Source organism: Haliotis asinina, chromosome 10, assembly GCF_037392515.1.
Source record: "Haliotis asinina isolate JCU_RB_2024 chromosome 10, JCU_Hal_asi_v2, whole genome shotgun sequence".
Taxonomy (NCBI): Eukaryota; Metazoa; Mollusca; class Gastropoda; order Lepetellida; family Haliotidae; genus Haliotis; species Haliotis asinina.
The window spans coordinates 37,172,673-37,193,684 of NC_090289.1; the positions used below are offsets into that span (position 1 = coordinate 37,172,673).

A 21,012-nucleotide genomic window follows, 5' to 3' on the forward strand; every position below is an offset into this window, starting at 1 on the left:
GTCTATTGATTCATTGACACACTGATGGAATAATATCAGTCATAAAATACCAATATCCTTAACTAATTTTGTCCAGTATAGGTATAGTTATGTAAAGTCAAAAGTAAGTGTGGTTTGAATGACATGAAAATTTATTTTTTGAGCAGGGAAGACTGATTTCTATTTTTTTAATTACTCTTGAAAAAATACAACTGGCAGACCTGTGAAACAAATAAGATTTGTCTGGCCTTATGAACCTTTTCATACATTTCATAAAGGATTGCTGAAGTTTAGTCAGTTTTCTCTTCTTATGCTCCAACTGAGATAAAAATACATGGGGACTACTTCACACATACATAAGATAAGTTCCAATATTGTATACTGACATTTTCATCTGACCTAGTACTGCGTCTCTCATACAGTTCTACCAAATTGACAGACGACTTCAAGTTAATATTGGACCCAGGGATTGAAGAACCACTTGTCATCTAGATATTTTAATGGATGAGGTATGCACTACTAGCAATATATCGACTGTATTAACGGTATGGTATCTATGATATTGCTTTAAAACTTTTCCAGGGACAATATGGCATATTATGCATGCAAGATAAGCATTGTGATATTACAGCTTGTTGATTCTAGAAAAATTCACAATTTCGTACCATTCCAACTAATTGCTATATATTACTGTTTGCTTTTGTTGGGTGGGGTTCCCATTTTGAAAGCAGTATTGACAAATGACTTTGTTTGCTATGCTTACATACTAAATACCTCCTGACACAGAATTTCAATCTAACCAAGCCTTGGTCCCCGCCCACTGGCTCCCACTGAGCATATATCTGGAATGTGATAACACAGTGCTTGTTGGTCCAGGCCTCTGTCAAGTTGATTCCTTGATAGATCTGGCACTTTATCATAGCTGTTCTGTCAGCGTGCCATTTCAAACATGTGGATGGCATTCAAGGCGATTTGGAGCAGGAATGTGTGTTTATAGCAACGAAAAATACCTGACAGCAATTTGGTGATATATTATTAGTGCTACAACAGCAATAAAATGATTTCATGTTGACAATAACGATAATCAATGATATATTTTCACCCAAATTCTTTCACTTCCGAGGGAGATTTATAGGTAAAGAAATGGGTTCTCAGTTTTCCATGCTACTTGATACAAGTCATTATAACAAAGCATGTCACCCCATGAAAACAAATAGGACTGTGCTCATGCTGTCAACCATTTGATCTTGTGCAGACTCTACCTTTCTAATGTGAACTTCACATTCATGGACTTGTATTAGACTTAGTCTGTGAATATGTATAATTTTGATAGTAACAAATCAACCTATCTGAATTGAAAAGGAGCCCCTGGGAGACAAGAGATTCAGTACCTCAGGAAATCTGGACTTGCTTCATTTAAAGCTTCAGCAGGAAGAGCTTGGCAGTTGGGAAAATGTGCTTCAGACTTTGGGATAGACTCCGATATGCATATGTAATATACACATACAGCCATACATTCAGTAGCACATTTCTAAGAGAGTGAGTGAGTGAGTCAGTTTAGTTTTACGCCTCACACAGCAATATTCCAGCTATATGGCGGGAGTCTGTAAATAATCGAGTCTGGACCAGACAATCGAGTGATCAACAAGAAGAGCATCAATCTGCGCAATTGGGAACTGATGATGTGTCAACCAAGTCAGCGAGTCTGGCCACCCGATCACATTAGTCGCCTCCTATGACAAGCATAGTTGCCTTTTATGGCAAGCATGGGTTGCTGAAGGCCTATTCTACCCCGGGACCTTCACATTGGTCACCTTTCTAAGTGAGTGAGAGTGGTTTTATGCCACTTTTAGCAATATTCCAAACATGGTGGAGAACATAAAAAATTGACTTTACATATCATAGCTGTGTTGGGAATCAAACCATGGTTATTCAACATGATGAGCAAATGCTTTAACCACTAGGCTATCTCAGCACACTGTCATATACTATCCCAGATTTGATCATGTGATCTAAGTAGTACATTTGCACTGTATTTCCAGTCGCCTCATGCCCTAAGCATGAACACTTGGATAGTGACTGGTGGAGACAGAGGTCACACCTTGTAGTAATGCTGTTCAGGAAGTGTCAGTATGTTTACAGGTTGTCCTTCATGGGTGATTTATGACATTATTAATACCACCGCCCTTGTTCTTGTATCAGAACTGTCCGTCATGTAGTGATTGTGTACTCAGTCACTCGAGAGGAATGATAAGTGGCCATTTTGATTTCTGACATATCAGATTCCTGGAATTTACATTCTTGATGGCTGCCAGAACTTTATGGATCTTTTTTTCATTTTATGGTATCTTTTATATCAGAAGTTTGAATAGTTCAAAGAAGATGTGATTGATTTACAGCAGGTAGATGGCATTGAGAAGAATGTTTCTCAACTTCATTTATAATCAATCAATTTTGAACAGGCTATTGTTTAATGTTAGGAGTACTGCTGTGAAGCATTAGGTAACTAGCTCTTTTTCTTCTGCATTTTAAGTGGGTGTCAGGTGCTCTAGACCATGTGTGGCCTGTTTAACACCTGCTATCATTACTGATTCATATGGTATCTGTTTTGGGGAACGGATAGAGGCTGGATGTCTTATGGTGTCGTCTATTTGACAAGGATATGCATTTTAAATTTGACTGCATATTAGGCTGGCTGAGTCACTATGAAAGCTGATACCATATACCGATGGTATATGGCATCGTGTAATCATTCTGAAAATGAAGCATAATATATGTACCGTATATACCCGCATATAATGCAAGTTTTTCTTACCTGAAATGAGGGGGTCAGGAAGGGGGGGTCGCATTATACAGGGGGTATAAGATCTTACGCTTTTTCCTTACATGTTCTTAAAATACTTTTACTTCACCAGATATACATTCTTGAAAATAAAAGCTGGACTATGAGGATGCAAACTAAGACCTCAAGGCCTAGATTTTCAAAGCTGTCTTAGCACTAAGAGAGCTTTGAAAGTCTAGGCCTAAGAATCTGTACTGAGACATGACTGCGATGGGGGGAAACTGCCTAACTTGGCACGAAGAAGGTGCCAGTAAATTGTCCAAGTCCCAAGCTTTGGATCATTCACAAATAGTTTTGCAATACCAACAAGCTATAATCATCATTAACATCAGTAGATAAGGAGCATGGTAACAGAACATTTGTGCTTCAATGAAACAGTTGCACAGAAAAATGTGTGCTTGTTTATGTAACAACTGTTCTTGTACCAGGAACATGTCTGGGGGCACATATCTGTGTTGATGGTTTGAAATGTTGACTCATTAGTTCCTGACGGGGAATCGCTAGGGAACGTAAACAGCTTACTCTGCTGCTGATAGTCATTCCTTGCAGCCAGGAAGATGTTCCTATGAATAATTACTAAGCCATATGAATCACTTGACATCAAGGACGAAGATATTTATGCCAGTTGTGCAGCTGGAGGAGATAGATTTTAGATATCTTTTTGGAGTTAATGAATACTTGTGTCAAAAGAAGACTTAAAATCCATTATCCTGGCAAGGAAAACAGATTACATCATGGGGATTTCCCCATACTTTTGTTGTGTAGTGGGTAGGATGGCTGCCTCAGCAGGGAGAGGTTGATCCAAGTCTGTGTCGAAATATGTTGAAAGATGGTACTTGATGTTGCCCTGCCTGGCAGTTGACAGTAGGTGACGAAACAAGGGTTGGATTCAGAGCTGATATGCTGTTTGTGACTGAGATATCCATGTTATACTCCACTGGGAATCTCTATTTCAATAATATATCTGGCTTCATGATCAGTCACGACTACCGGTACTTTTATGTTACTGTTTAAGGATTTTACCAAACATTTTTATCAGAAAGGAACAGGTTTTCCACATTTGGAAATTTACTGGTCTATATGACAAGGCCTTGATTATGCTATGTAAATAGAACATGATATGGTTAGTTCATCCACAGAGATGGTATACTGTGTACCTACATAATTTTAAAGAAAAATACTCTTTTCTTAAAGAAAATGCCTTAGACACATTAAAAAATGTGTGAAATGTACGAATTTCCATATTTCACAAGCCACTGTTGGACATTCAGTACAGCCATTGTATAAGGCTAAGTTCCATATTACACCCCTAGTTAACAGAACAAAAGCAACTTGTGCTGCAGGGTTCAACCACATGATCATGCTGCATGATCAACCTCTGTCTTGGTGGTCCAGTCACTGTCATGGTTGTGTTAGTGTAAAAATCATTCTAATTATGTCACTAAAGTGAAGAACTGAATTATAATTTTCCTCTCATCCAGACTCTAAATTATCTCATCAGTAAGATGGGCTCCCTCACAGATAGATCTGGAAGCTCTTGATCACTCTACCCTGTATGGCACCTGGGCTTCCCTGGACTTTCTCCACCCTATATTATGCATATGTTCTTGTCAGATTTATATCTCTACACAGTGTTGTTTGAACCATACATCTTCCTCCAAGATGGAATCTGTCATCATAACTCATTAAGCAGTCAGGAATTTGTATACAGAGGTATTACAGACCTGACTGTTCGTAACATGTATGCAACGTCATTAGACAGGCACATTGACTTTGAACGTGTGAGTATCATATTTTATTTGCCAGTCGGGCAATCTGACATTGAGTGCACGGAGGGAGATTAAGATTAGTGCCTGAACTAAGTTTTGCCAACATAGACAGACATGAACCTGTATGCACAGTGCACAGCTAAGCGGATACACATGGTGCCGGAGTTGCTGTTGCATTATAAGAATTGCTTGTCCAAATATACTTTATTAGTTGTAGGATTGCCTTAATTATCAAGTATGTCTCTATTTGGCAAATTATGGCGAAGTTCCAAATGAAATTTCTGGCTGGATACAGTGGATAAAATAAGGCACCTCTGACTGTCTGAGATGGGCTAGATTTCTGACAGGTGGTCAAGATTTACAGCTTGCCAGCCTGATGGCGTTGTAACATATTTACATGTTCTACATGTCTGACTGGCTCATCCAGGACTGGACATTTTGAAATAACCAGCCCTGATGTCTGTCTAGGTTTTTTCATACACTGCTGGAAAATTGTTTTATTGCCTGAATGAAAAGACTTTTGTTGACAAAAGTAGAACAATGCGTTCAGCCTGTGTCAGTGATCAAGTTTTTCTGTAATCTGTCCAGGTTTGTTATCTCTACACTACCTGCTCTAATCAATCAACATTCCTGAAAGCTAATGTTATCAGAATACAAGAATTCTGATGGTACCTGTGCTTCAATCACAATCATGAACCAAATTCCAGGAATGTACTATTGTGTTAACATTCACTAATCCACTAATTTACTTGTGTGTTTGGCAAGGTTAGGAATCCAAATTGAGTACCTTCAGCCAGGAGTCCCTTTATCAAATAATCCCGCCTGGCTGCGGTGGTGCTTCTAGGGAACATTAATGATGACTCTGCTTGATGTTGGAATATTTGCTTGACCGCGAATCCAGTCGAAAGCTTTCCTTGCTTCAACAATCAGGAAAAAAACACATTTGGGGATACACGTCTCTTCAAGGGTTTATTCAGTTCTTTCAACAAGAGACTACTCATTATCTTGTCTCTCCCCACAAACTGCACACCCTATTCAGCATTTGTTTGTCAGAAGTCACAGGCAAGATGTTGGTTATATTCTGACTGGCCATGTTGATCCCAGCAAGCCTTCTGGTCAGTTGGGGGTGAGTTTGAAAAGATCTGAAGATAACCGCTCTGGTCACCAGTCTAGGGCATGCTGTTTTAGGACCCACTCTATTCACAGATGTAGATAGAAAAAAATATGGCTTCGTCAGTCAGTCAATCTGTTTATTGAATCAGAAGAGATTATTTCCTGGCTGGTTCCATTATCCATGATCACCATCTTCCTTTAGAGATGTGACCTGTAGCCCCAGAAACTTTTGTGTCTTATCTCAAATTTATTTTTACAAAATGTATGACAAAATACCAAACTGGATCCAAGAGAAATGCTTGTAAAATGATTCTTAAGGTTACTATTCGCCATGATCTTGGAGGCTAATTGACATGCTTCAAATTGTTACCACTCAGCAAATAATGTTTATTCATAACAAAGGATGTGAAGGTTCGTTTTTCAATGTTAGTGTTAGTTCTTCAATCCTCATTTGTCTGTGAGCAGCAGCCACTGAATTGTTTTTCCATCACAGACTTTGAGGAAAGCATACAAAGGTCCTTAATGTTAGAGAGTAGATTTGTGTTGGCTTGACAACAACATTGGTTGTATCCATGGAGTCCTCTGGCCTTACGCTAAGTCACACAAGAGCAGCAGTATTACAGGTATTATCCAAGTAAAGACCACACTGGTCAGAGCTGGCCACTTGAGCTGACCACAGCCTTCAGTGTGTTCTAGACTATCCCTTAGGCTCTGAACATAAATATTTTGATTGAAAAAATAGCCCCTGTGAGATTCATAGATTTATGACATCTGCACTTGAATATGAATATTTTGATAAAAACAAATAATTCATTTAAGTTGTAACATTAAGAACGTGAGGAAGCAATATTCCAGCTATATGGCGGCGGTCTGTAAATAATCAAGTCTGGACCAGACAATCCAGTGATCAACAACAATGAGCATCGATCTGCGCTATTGGGAACTGATGACGTGTCAACCAAGTCAGCAAGTCTGACCATCCAATCCTGTTAGTTGCCTCTTACGACAAGCATAGTCGCCTTTTATGGCAAGCATGGGTTGCTGAAGGCCTATTCTACCCCGGGAACTTCATGAGTCTTTATCACAGGGTGATAACAGGTGAGACAGACTGAGGTGTTCATTTAAAGAGGGACAAGTCAAGCAAGGGTTGAATCAATGTATCAAGATGTAAAAGGAATCATTCAATGATCCCATTCACTATATCAGAACACAGAATGCCTGTTTGTTGTGCCCATGCTTTTTCACAAAGAATACTTGTTCAAAATCTCAGTTGTAACTTATATAGATGCACACACAGAGAAATAGCAGGTGTTTAACCAACTTTTCAAAACAATTTAGACAAGGCAATGGAGAAAAATTTTGTAAACAGGCATGACCTGTGTCATAAATCACAAATAATTATGTAGAAATTAAAAATATTAAAAATAGCCATACAATTGGTGTTTTTTATTTTGTTAGTTTAGAACAGTGTACCATTGTTACCTGCAAATACACAAAGCAGAATATCGCCAATGGCCTTGATCTCAGCATGGCTGCTTGACCTCAAGACAAGCCAGCAAGGAAAGACATGTCAATATCTGTCATCGGATAGGTCTTATTTCCACTGTCCCCTAACCAAACAGCCACACCCAGTTGTCTAATGATTTGTGTTGGGCAAGGTAGCCCTCCAGACCATTACCTGATATGGGAGATGTCTCAGGTTGTTAGCTTCATTATCATCTAAAATCAATGTATATCAAGGCCATCCTTGGAACACAAAATATGAAACATATTAGTATGAAAGTGTTGCTGAACTAGGGCATAGGCTATTGGTTAAAGCTTCCACTTGTCTCACCAAAGAACTGGGTTTGATTTCCCCAATGTACAAACCCATTTCTGAATCCCATTTCTGGTGTACCGCACTGTGTTACTGATAGAAGCGGTGTAAAACAATACTCACTATTTTAGAAAACCTACATGCAGGGCAAGGTGCAGACAAATGAGGAAACAATCTGAGCAAATGAGAGTTTGAAACATGATCATTGGTATCTAACATGCACAAAGTGGGTACTTTGCAGAGCTAAGGGCCACCTGTGCTCACTGTTACCCCTGAACACATGAATACCACCAGATAAATGCTGAATCATGATGAAGGGAAGGGATTTTTCATTGACTGTAATTGGTGTGAAAGTAAAGAAGCAGAGGACAACCGTGTCTTTTATTGTTAATCAGATGATGTGTCATTTTAGGCCAGACCAGTTTCGTTTCTTGTTTTACAGATTTCTGTCCCCTGAAAAGCTAAAGGCAGGCAGGAAAAAAATATAAGTAAAATTTCCAATCAAAGTAATAGTCCTTCTAAATACTCAATGTATTTTACTGTTGGCAGTGTATGAAATGAATATGGGCAAAAAAAACAACAACCCAAAATGTATTTTCTTGTGAGATTTCTGAGTGAGCCAATAAAAACGTTGGGATTTTATTTTTTAAGCAGGGAAAATTATTTTATATATATTTTTTTCTCTTGAAAAAATATGGCAGGTGGTTGTATAAAACGAGATATGAAATGGTCTGACCTATGATTGAAAAAGAATAATAGTAATATAGTGATGTGTTTAGTAATTTGAAAGATTTGGATTGTTCTTTAGTTAAACCCATTTTTTATTGCATATTAATGCCATGAATACACACAGCATTGGTCTGTGTAGTCCACACTATGAGTCTTTTTTTAGGAAGATGGCCTAGATTTTCAACTATAGGTGGTTTAATGTGTGTCAAATTTTAAAGATTGTAACATTAAATAAGCCGTCTTCTGTCACAATAGGTCTAAAAAGTGTCTTTTTTCACCTGTAGAAAGTAGCAGTCATATCAGTTGTGTAGTATATATCTTTAACAGCCATTTCTATATGACCCACCTCACATTTCTCATGCCTCTGTGAACATGATGAAAAGGTGTCAGTATAAACACAGACTGCATAGTGAATGTGAGCAGCAAATGCGACCACCACATGTTTGTACAAACAACAATAGTTTGGTGGAGACTGTATTTATACGTCGTCAATGAGAACACGTGCAAACATTCCTCCATATCCTATCTTTTATAGAGTAGAGATAGGTAGGTAAAGATCACTTGGTCTCACTACTGTGAGGGCAACCTGCGTCATCACTCATATCCACACATCTGATCTATATAGTCGTGCAGCCAGATTCTTTGACACTATTGCAGATATTATTTTGGTTTAACCTATCCTTTGATCAAATGTGGTTGAGTCATGCTGTTACCATATATGGTAAACATAAAATGGTGCACTTTTAGTTAACCATGACACAGAGCAATACCGTGGAAAGAAATTGGACAACCTGAACAATGAACTGCTATGCAGTGAGCATTCCAAAAATCTAAAGCATTCAGGCAGTGTTTCTGTGTATCCTTATCCTTTATTTTCTTTTTATCAAGTGTGAGACATCACAGCTACTGTGACTTGCAAACAGAATCTGACATGCATGCATTCTGTGGAGGGCTATTCTGACACAATAGCTCACTTTGGGATGACATGAAGGTTGGTGGTTATTGGTGGTTTTTACAGCACTGTCCGATTCATTTTACCTAGTTATTCACTGAAGACGGAATTCTTTTGTTTTTGCGAACAATGGTTGTCTGATATGCCCTTCCCTATTTGTTTAAAAGAGTAGATATACGAGATGAGATCGTTTACAGCATTACCATGTGTTTACGTGTTTGTGATATGAAACAGGAAAGTTTATTACTTAACAAGACAACACTATAACTTTTTTGTTCGCAATATTTATGATGCCATCGTCAACTGCAGAAGGTGGTGTTTTGTTAAAGTTGTAAAACCCAAGTGGGTAAATATCTGGTGTCCCTGGAGACTGTAACATAAACAAGTGATCAGAGTGTTCGCTCATTACACCAAAGATCTGGGTTTAATTCCCCTCATGGGAACAGGTTGTGAAGCCCATTTCTGGTGTCCCTTCCTGTGATATTGCTAAAAGTGGCATAAAACTAAACTCACACACTCACTCACTCATATAACTGCATTCCAAGTTCAAAAGCACCAGTAAAAAATGCAAATTCTTTCTTGACAAGCAAGTAATGCAGTATTAAGTATCTATTGTCCCTGATGTAGGTGGGGTCAGGTGTGGGTTCCCCGAGGATGAGTAAGAGTGCAGGCATCCGTAACTAGGTATGCTGAGCAAGATGGGATGTGGGTGTTCCCATGTTTGCTTACAGATGGGTTCACGGTTAACCCATATCCTGCTCAAAACAGTATTTATATAATGTAGTAGATGGACTCCAGCGAAACTTGTCTGTTGACTGTTTGAACTGTCCTTACTGAAAACGTTAAGCATCATAAATAGTTTTCAGGATACTTTTTTTTAAATAGTGTGCTCCTCCTTTACCAAGTTCACTGAAAATATCTCCTGATGTATTTGATCCCCGCATTTTGTGCAGCTTGAATGAGCCGAAGATAAAAGCACAGAGACACACTGTAGGTTGTCGTTAGAGTTATCATGTTTATGTGAAGGACTAGGGTTAATTTACAACAGTGAATGAGCCATTGTAAGAACCAGGGCAGCATGATCAGAATGAATAGAATATGAAATTGCTCAGTCCTTGTCCACAGAAGCAGACGTGGTGTGACAAGTTTGGATTAGTACTTAATATTTACTTTATAGATTGTGTATGTCTGCATTGTGAGAGACCTATGTAGGCCAGCCTTTAAACTCCTTGACCAGATGCACAAGTAGTTTCTGAATTCCGCTCTTGCTCAGGAATGTTTGTCCATTATCAAAATTGAATTACAGTATTTAAAAAAATGGTTAATGTTGATTTCAAGCTCATTAGAGTTGAATTAGTAGGAATGATTGAAATTGAAAAAAAAGACTGAAATATGTATCTTTGTCCTTACAAGAACACATATCATATCAATCAGTCAGTTTCAAAGTGTCATTATTTAAATTTGATTTTTAAGTTTTTACTGTTAGGATTTCAATGGTCTTCTGTATATTTGTGCCTAACAGCTAATTAAAAAACAAAAAAAAACAATGCATGACATCATTAAATGTACAGTAAGTGGTGTAACACTCTCATAACAAATGTAGATATGATGAACTGGTATTGATTTGGGGGTCACCCAGACACATTTCGACTAAAAAATAAGCAAGTGTGTAATGAGTTGTCTTTTAGTTTGTGACCTTAGCATGTTTATACATAGCCACACAATGCTAGAAAGTATTATTACTATTACTTTGAGGGCTCTTTTCTCAATATTTCTTGTATTTTTCCAGAACTGCCTTGAAATGGAACGCTACCTCAAAGATGAACCAAAGCTCACGTCTTTCAAGAAACTCAATTCCGAGGATGCCTCATCAGGAGGGGTGTCGATGAAGCGTAGGGCTGAGGCCTGTGAAGCTTCAGAAGCAGAGGGAGAAGCAGATTACCCTGAGTCCGATGATGTAGACAACATTCCTGATGATGAAGATGATGACGATGATGTGTGCGATAGTGGTGATGAAGTTGAAGCTGATGACAAACTGAACGAATTTGCACAGCTCAATTTGAATGATCGGGCATCAGATACTCTCAGTATAAACAGCTTCAGCTCAGCATCTAGTGGTGTGTCATGGGATAGTAACATAAGTGACCCTCCTCTGTCACCAATACGACCAAAATCTAATGACCCTTTTGCTTTGAAATTAGTTGCACAAAGGCCTGGAAGGACGGAAACAGTTGCACTACGCCCAATTTCAGCCGAGTTAGTTCATAGACATCAAAAAATTATTGTGGCAGCTGGGTCATCACATAAACGACCACAAACTGCCCATCATCACGGTCAGTCACAGCAGTGTGTGTCCCACCCTCCTTCTGCAACTCGTATAGAAGTTAGTCTCGACTCCAGGAAGAGGGTTCACCACTGTCCGTACACAGGCTGTAAAAAGGTCTACACAAAAAGTTCACATCTGAAGGCTCATCTACGAACTCATACAGGTAAGATAGCCATTAGTTGTCTCTTCATTTGATGCCAGGAACTTCTCCTTGAGCTCCATTTCTTGTTGAGGGGTGAAGGTCACATTAAGTGAAGGTCACATAATGTGAAGGTCACATTAAGTCATGCAGAAGGCGGCCCAAGAAGGACCTTGGGTAGAATAGGCCTTCAGCAACCCATGCTTGTCATAAAAGAGGACTCTTACTTATCGTAAGAGGCGACTAACGGGACCGGGTGGTCAGACTCGCTGACTTGGTTGGGTTCCCAATTGCGCAAACCAGTGCTCATGCTGTTAATCACTGTAAATAATTGAGTCTGGACCAGACAATCCAGACTGCCACCATACAGCTGGAATATTGCCAAGTGCTGGGTAAAAGTAAACTCTCCCACTCGCTTTACTGAATTGTTCAGAATTTTTTTTTTAAACTGACTGTTTTGTTTGTTTCCTTCAGGTGAAAAACCCTACAAGTGTACATGGGAAGGTTGTGAATGGCGATTTGCACGAAGTGATGAACTTACACGCCACTACCGCAAACATACTGGGGCAAAACCCTTCCAATGCAGATTTTGTGAGAGATGCTTCTCCCGATCAGATCATCTGGCACTACACATGAAACGTCATGCAACCATGGATCTTTGACACCACCGTTCAAGTCGTCACCCATTTACCATCACCATTTGACCATGACCTGAATCTCTGTGATAAGAACAAACAAGCACACGTGATACCAAACATTGAATCTAAAATCATGTATGTGTCGTTTAGAAAAGGAAGAACTTCCTCACTTGAAATGAATGGTCACATGTCAGCATACTGTTTGAACTGAAGTGCATGACCAATGGTCATTTGGGCTGTTCTGAAAGCACCATGAAACTATACCATGACTGGCCAGTGGAGGACTCGCAGTTGTGCCAAGAAGACTTCAGTTTATTTTCATGTTAGCGCACTAATCAGAAAAGACAGTGAGTCTCATGAATAGAGACCTAGTTAGACACACAAGACAGTGTTGTGCATTGCCTACATTTAGGCATGGTTATAAGATCTGGAACAGCGTGTGAGAGAAAGGAATGTTTGAATATTGGCTGTTGATTGTAACTACAGTCATTGTGACCTTTCGAAGGTCATGACATTGACCTGATGATATTATATTCATACCCCTTCACTGTGATATCATAACATATCTTGCCTAGTGCTTGGATAGAACATAGCAACAAGGACATCTCAAGAAACAACTTGAGAAAATTATTGCTGTCCAACATGTCTGTGTCCTTCTTGATTTCGAAAGTTTCAAGAAAAGAAGGATGTAGTCTGTTTTTGATATGACCCAACATATTCCTTACCATATTTCCTCGAATGAACACTGGCATTTAACTGCAAAGATAGCGTCCCCCATGTGTAATCAAGGAAACATGTTAGTTGTCTGTCACACAGTGGTTGAAGGAAAGACTCTTAGGAATTCATCTTAATGAACAAACAGTATGCAAAATGAATTTCTACTGAAACTATTTTTTGTCAGAATAGAAATAATTACATAGCCATATCTCAATATTGGTTTTGTCAGTTAATTGTTTGCCTACAAACTCAATTCCAATCTGCTGGTGTTTGATTTTAATGACAGGGCGTTTGTGTTGTATCAATATTGTTTAATTGGTGTTTCTGTTAGTGGGTTTTTACATTTGTTCAGAAGATCTGTTGACTTTGTTACTTATTGGACAATTTTATTGTCATCTTTTATTCCACTTCCCAGGATCCATGATAAGTGACATTTTGATTTTGTTTTGCTTTTAAGTGGACATCTGGGTTGTTTCTTTTCACTGCTCAATCTGTTAACATTCTTTTATGGTTATTTTTTTTACCCCCTGATTTCTTCATGCATGTTTAGTTGATATCTCGTTTACTTTCACACTCAGTATGCAAATAAATTTTAACTAACAGAGGTCCAGATGAACAAACCAATTTCACCCAAAGTGCTATTAATTTTACAGTATATGTTATTGTTTTCAGTCAGACATTGGCATCATTGGATATATGCAAACATCCTTTATTGTTTATGCCATCTGCACAGGAAATTCAGACAGCTGTGATCTCACCAACACAATTGGCAGCAGTCGTTTATGCATCCTGCAGTTGGACCAATCAGATTCTCCGTCTCAGATCTGCCTTCTCCCAATATTATAACATGTCTGAGTGGCTGTGATTAGTTTGTTTTGTACATGTTTTGAAAATGAGATTTTAGTGTTGCTCATATTTATGTGATCTAATTCGTTTGTGTAGTAACTATGTGATAAGTGCTAATACCATAACTCGCTAATAATTACAAAGAGTGGTGTCACCGTTGGAATTTGGTGCAAAAATGTTTTTAGTACGGATACAAATGAAACCTATATAATATCTTTCTGACTTTGGGGATTGTGCAATGTTTTGTTTAGGAAGTGGAAATTTGTCAATATTTTGATAATAGTCTGCAAAATTTCAATACGCAGATATTTCCCGTAGGTTTGAAAGGTTCAGTTGATTTTTCTACATGTTGAAAAATTGCACAAGGAAACTGGTCTACATGACAACTATTGAAATTTCACTTGTGTTTAATACAATATTTGTGGTATCACCTCATTGAGACCTATAGACGTTCCACTATTATGCAGGATTTTTTTTGGACGTTTTGAAACAAAACCAATGAAGGGGTTTGCATTTTAGGGAGTAATCACTTTCCAATACTGTTAATTATGCATTGATTCTCTAGAGAACAAACATTAAGGATATGTTAGTTGTTCATGACTGTTAATTGTTACAGTTTGCATGTTTTGGGGTTTTTTTTAAAAAAACAACAACTTCTATGTATATTTTGGTAACATGCAAGTCAGAGGAGAATCATTGGAGAAAGCAGTATGTCATGTGACACGTACGTTGCTAGGGTTACAAGTTCTCTCATGTGAACTTGGTGTATATAATCAAAGAATAAATATATGTACCTATGTAACAAAAAGCTTTGTTTTGTTTCATTAGTCAGAATTACAGAATAAGTTTCAGGTGCCAGACGTGATTTAAGTCCAAGAAACTTAAGGAAGAAGCACAACTAGGCCATCTTACTAATGAAAAACTGAGTAGGACTTTTACACCACTCGTAACAGTATTCTATTTGCATGTTTCAGCAGGATAGTAAATGCATGAGCACAGAGGGATACAGCAGGGGACGCCAATGGCATGTTCAGAACCTGAATGTCTGCACTATTGCCTGCTGTGAGTGCTCCGATTGGCCTTAACGGATTCAAGCAATTGGTTATATTTAACCATTCATAACCAACTCTTGTTCTTTTGGGATAAGCTGTAAGTCTTCTAACTGGACATTACAGAAAGGGGCGAGTGGTGACAAATGACATTAAGCATAGTTGCCATTTTGTTTAACTTGGCAAGGCAGCTGTCAGGATGGTTTGTGTGTATGTACGGGCATTCAACCAGGATTCAGGATGGAGGGCTTGCTAGCTTCCATGGGCACACACGATTCTGAACACACCTCAGAAATGGGCTTCACACATTGAATCCATGTGGGGAATGGAACCTGGGTCTTTGATGTGATGAGCAAACACTTTAACCTCAAGGCTACCCCACTAGGTACAGTCCTGACAAACCAAGATCAGAGCTGACAGGTTTCAAACCCATGACCAACGCCTGCTCAAGCACCTTATTTGTTGCCCCCAACCTGAAAAACTTATCAAGTTTGCCCAGCCTTACACTGATTGAAACAATGTCATAGTCAAGTGGTTAAAGTGTTCACTTGTCACCTTGATGACTTCAGTTTGGATCTGAAACCCTGATGTCCCTTGACATGATATTGCTCAAATCCTGTTCACTCACTCAGTGCAAGTTTAAACATGATCTTGTGCGTATACAAAAAGGTGCATTATTCTGATACAGTACTAAAAATATCTGTGCAGAATAAGTACAAACTTTGTGAAAAACATAATGTGGCTTGAGTCAAGAACTGCCTACCATCCATGCACACTGGCTTACTCAATACTCGAATTACATCACTCAGAACTTGCTGAAAGCAACAGGCGGAAATATGTCAAGTCATCTCAGCTTAAAATCCTGATCAGTGTGAGTGGTCGCCATAATGGAGTCCCTCAGAAATGTACTAGCTGTTATGCTGAAAGTGCACTGCATCAACATATTTTCTGTTGCATAGAAACAAGTATTTGTCATGGTAACGCACCGACAGGGAAGCTAAACCAGACGAGAATGGATAAATAATTAAGAAAATCATGATACATAACAAATTATTCCTTGAATAACAACTTGATCAATTATTCCAAATGTAATACAAATTTATTTAAATGAAAGACCTTTCTAAAGAAAACAACTGCTTTATAACTATAATTACAGGGATTGAATATTCACTTCATTTTAAGGATCAAGCGATAGCAAGTTTGGGTTTTTCCCATATGCCTGTACAAGTTCAGGTGGCTCTAGGTCATGGGATCGGGTATCGAGCATAGGTCTGGGATGGGAAGGTTCATGGGACAGGCAAAAGGTTGTCTCAAGGTGTGAGATGGATGTGTCTGGGAAGGCAGTCTGTATCCGGGGCATGTAGTGGGTGATTGTTGGCTCGGGTGTAAGATGGGTACCGTGGGATTGGAGCTCATGTCCGGGTTATGGTTGGGAAATGGTTAAATTAAGGATGGCTGGTTTGGGAGATGAAAGGGTGAGAGAAATGAGGGGTAACTGACTGGGGTGGGGTAGGGTGGACAGGGGGGTTAGCTGGAGCAAGGCTTGATCAACTGGGCCCTATTTACCACAGCCTACACCTCCAAGGCTATACTGAATGCTAAGCTCATGGATGTATAGCAATTCTATCCTTTGAAGAGGCAAGTCTAGATAAGTGGACAGTACAAATGCCAGGATATAAATACTTTTTATAAGTCAATACAATTATTGATACATTCAAAAGTGTATCAATATTTAGTTTTGAAAGTGTCAGTTTAAATGTTTATGTATTGTTTACATTTTGCAAATGTATCATATAGTTTGAATTTCGAGTTTCAGATGATTATTTTTCAAGCACAAAGATGGCAAATTAGAAATTTTTAATCTCTGAGCATAAAAAATGTTGATTTTTTTCATGTTCAAAATGTAACTAGCTTTATGCATTAATGGTGTGAAAATAGGTATGATACATACTGAATCGTGACGTAGGTATCATGATACATCTCGATTAATGCAAATTAAGTATCATGACATCTCTAGCAGACAGTACCACATTCTGTTATTTATTATTGTTTGGAAATCATTATATAAACTATTAATTCTTACCTTGGAGACTTGTGCAAGTCTAGTCTTTGGCAAACAATATACAATTTCCTATACATTTCAGTCGGGGAGGGAGAGAGGGCCCAAGCTTTTATCCATGATATTCCGGCAATATCATGGCAGGGGACACCAGAAACAGGCTTCACACACTGTATGAATGTTAAAGTCAATGAAACAAAATCCATCGTATCACCATTCCTCATGGTCACCACCCATTCAAATTTAGTCCCCAGGAGTTATCAGTAAATCCATGCTTAGGACTTAATCTAACTACAGTCACTGAGAGATTAGTATATACATATCATCTTCAAAGACAGACTGAGTATGATTTTACACCGCCATAATAATCCAGCAATATCATGGCAAGGGACACCAGAAATGACCTTCACAAATTATACCCATGTGGGTAATCAACTTCAAAGAATGAGAAACATACCTGTCATTCATCCTGCACATCACAGTTCTGGTATCTGCTTGTAACATTTTGGTGGTGGGGTACCTTGACCAGGGCAGTTCCTTCATCCATGAGCAGCATCAAAATGTCATCCTCCTTTGCATCCCTGAGAGTCAACAGCATGAAGGACAAAGTCCCTGCTCAGCCAACTAGGAGTGAGTAAGTGTCCTTTTACATTGCATTTAGCAATATTCCAGCGATATCAAGGCAGGAACACCAGAATGGGCTTCACACATTGTACCCTTGTTGGGAAACAAACCTGTGTTTTCAGCATAAGTGAATGCTTTTTACCAGAAGGCTACTCCTCACCCCTTCCCACAAGGAATGACGAATTGTAATCTAATGGACAATAATTATGGTATGAAATTAAACGGACATGTAGAAATGGTTGAGAAACATCCTGTTTTCTTTAACTTGCAAGTCCTTTGCTTGTGAGTGAGTGTGTGAAGTTTAGTTTTACGCCACACTCAGCAACATTCCAGCTATATGGCAACTGTCCGTAAATAATTAACAGCTAGAGCATTGATGTGCACAATTGGGAACTGATGACATGTGTCAACCAAGTCAGTGATCCTGACCACCCGATCCCGTTAGTCGCCTCTTACGACAAGCATAGTCGCAAGCATGGGTTCTATTCTACCCTTGATCTCTACAGGTCTCTTTGCTTCTGAAATGTTCAAGTACAACATAATTGCTAAGTAAGCAGTAAGAAGTCTTCGCTGTATCTATCTACATATCTGAATGAGTAGGTTTAGTTTTACACTGCACTCCGTAACACAACATGTCATATTTGGGATTTCACTTTCTCACTAAAGTACAAATTCTTGTACTTTTTTGGGTTGAGTCCCATCCGGGATTCGAACCCGCACCCTCAGAGTCAGGCACCTAATTGCAAGCACACAAAGTCAGTGGCCTAAATGGCATCGTGTAATCATAGCTTTCTGCCGTGGGAGCCGTGCCAGTTTCACACTTATCAGAGGGGTACGCAGTCTAGACTACCAGTTGTCAGACTTTCACTGGAAGTCGTGGTGGCTGAGTGGGCTAGGCAGCTGACTTTGTGTGCTGGCAATTAGGTGCCTGACTCTGAGGGTGCAGGTTCGAATCCCGGATGGGACTCAACCAAAAAAAGTACAATAATTTGTACTTTAGTGAGAAAGTGAAATCCCAAATATGACATATGTTGCATTTGACCACTTTCTAAATGGCATCGTGTAATCACTCCGTAACATTCTAGCTTTATGGCAGCAATCCGCAAAAAACTGAGTCTGGACCAGACAATCCAAAGATCAACATCAGCAATGACCTACACAACTGAGATATGGTGGCATGTGTCAGTTACGTCAGCAAGCCTAACCACCAGATCCTGTTAGTCATCTCTTACAAAAAAGGATTGCTGAAGACCAAATCTAACCCATGTCTTCACGAGTCCCATAATTTTAGTACCCTACATGACAATAATGTAACTTCCCAATCTGACTCACAGTGACTGAGTCATATTTTATGCCATTTTTTAGCAATATTCAATTAATATCATGGCAAGTGTCATTAGAAATGGGATTCACACATTGTACCAATGTGGGTAATCAAAGTTACTTTCAGAGTGACGAGTGAAAGCTTTAACCACCAGTCTACCAAACAGTCACTGAACTGACACAGATGTCCACACTGCTTTGTAAATAGACTTATATGCCTCAAAAGTTCTTATTCACAAATAATTTATACATGTATTCTCTTCAGCACATTTAGTAGACAAAGTAAATGACAAAATTATACATGCTAAGAAACTTGAGGATATTTATACTGCTATGAACCTTATTAGAAATGCAATCAAAAGGACCCAGTTAGCCACTAGACAGATCATTTTGGTAAGTCTCATCACTAAACATTCAACGGATTTGGTTTCTGAACCAGAAATGAATTCTATCATGTTTCGCTGAGAGAATTATGTTCTCATGTAAAGAAAACAAAAATATCTGAAATCAAATGGCAAATTTCTACAGTATCTGTCAAGATATTTCACACCAAAGATTCACTCTTGACCAACACCACTGCACTTCTTAAGACACACATCATGGGCATGTTAAATAAACATTTAATTTAGATATTCATTACACTTTCTTGAACAGAAAATATTTCAAATTATTGTAAACCATTTAACATATAAATTGTCATGAGTGTTTTAAAAAAGTTGTCTAACAGCATGTTAGTTAAATGGTGAAATGAGAGTTCACATTGATTCAATTTAAAAATGTTTTCATTTGGTTTTGAAAAATGTGCACCTTTTTATGGTGCTTACCCTAGATACATAGCCAAGGCATACATGGGTTCAATGCCATGATCAAAGACTTCTTGTGTCCCTTAAGGACAATTTAACTCAAGAAACAGCAGCCCCTCAATCTGTCCCACAGTCCCTGAACCAAATTATTTTCTCTACTGCCAAACCCTCCCTGCAATGACAGTCATAAATGAAGCAAGTCTAGATTTCCACAGGTTCTGAATCTTGTCTCCCTGGGGCTCCTTTTCAATTTATGTGGGTTAGTTTGTTACTATCAAAATTACATATATTCAGTGACAAGCATTAGTCCTCCCCTCAGACAGCTGAGCTGCCAATGCCCTCTAGATCATATGCTACTGCTCTGGGGGAGTCAATGATATTTCACCCCAGCCAGTGGAATGTCCTGTCTAATGAAGCCAGTCAGTCTACTCAGGATATGCAGTCATGCTTGTACTGCCATACAACGTGGTAATACCCTTTGGCATATCATAAAACTATTGCAGAAGATTACTTATCTTGTGTGTTCAGTTACACATGTATCTCTCAAACAAGTGCACAGGTACACCAGCTGTGTTGATAAAGATTATGCCTGCAAGAGTTCTTCCCCTTTGGAAAAAAAACTCTCATAATTTCTAAATACCTTTTTGCAAATTCAGTATTGGAAAATATATTCAGAATAAGAAAATATGGGATCAAGAAGTGAATATAGAATATAGAAACAAAATATTTTGTATTTTTAACTAAATACTGCACTACAAAAATGCATGATATATTTTATGTATACTTCAAATGATACTGTTCATAAAGGAATTGAATAATTGAATTGACCCATATACCTACAAGTCTTTAGATGACTCAAAAGACATATTACAGGAAGACATTTCGTAGCTGAACATTGTTCACATTTACTGTGGAATTATTGAGATCACCTTTTCTTATTGTGCTTTACAACATCAGGGACAAACATGTTTATGTAGCATGTCTGTTCAAAGCTCTGAATGATATTTTCATCCTAACTTTCTACAGAAAAGAAAACAGGGAAAGGAACCTTTCAAAATTTCCCGCTAGACCCACAGGACCAGTGAGAGGAGAATAATTAGTAGTCCTGTCTGTGCTTCACTAGTCTAAAATAACATTAATAGATTTACTTAAAATTTCAATGTCCACCAGGACCACTGCAAACTTGTCATGTAGTGGTCCTGATGAATATTTACTAGCCAGGAACCACAGGGCCAGTGTAAATTTGGCACACTGAGAAAAGGCTTATTTTCCTCTAGTCCACAGGCCC

The 21,012-nt window shown here is 38.6% G+C and overlaps 1 protein-coding gene across 1 annotated transcript in view; it reads left to right on the forward strand.

The window, feature by feature from the left end:
• Positions 1 to 14,674, forward strand: part of LOC137298882 (Krueppel-like factor 6) — a 37,580-nt gene extending 22,906 nt beyond the window's left edge. Inside the window, exons 2-3 of the mRNA XM_067831233.1 lie at positions 10,990 to 11,689; positions 12,140 to 14,674. Of these exons, the coding sequence (XP_067687334.1) occupies positions 10,990 to 11,689; positions 12,140 to 12,327 (888 nt within the window). The 3' untranslated portion in view covers positions 12,328 to 14,674. The remainder of the gene's footprint in view (positions 1 to 10,989; positions 11,690 to 12,139) is intronic.
• Positions 14,675 to 21,012: the final 6,338 nt, after the last annotated feature.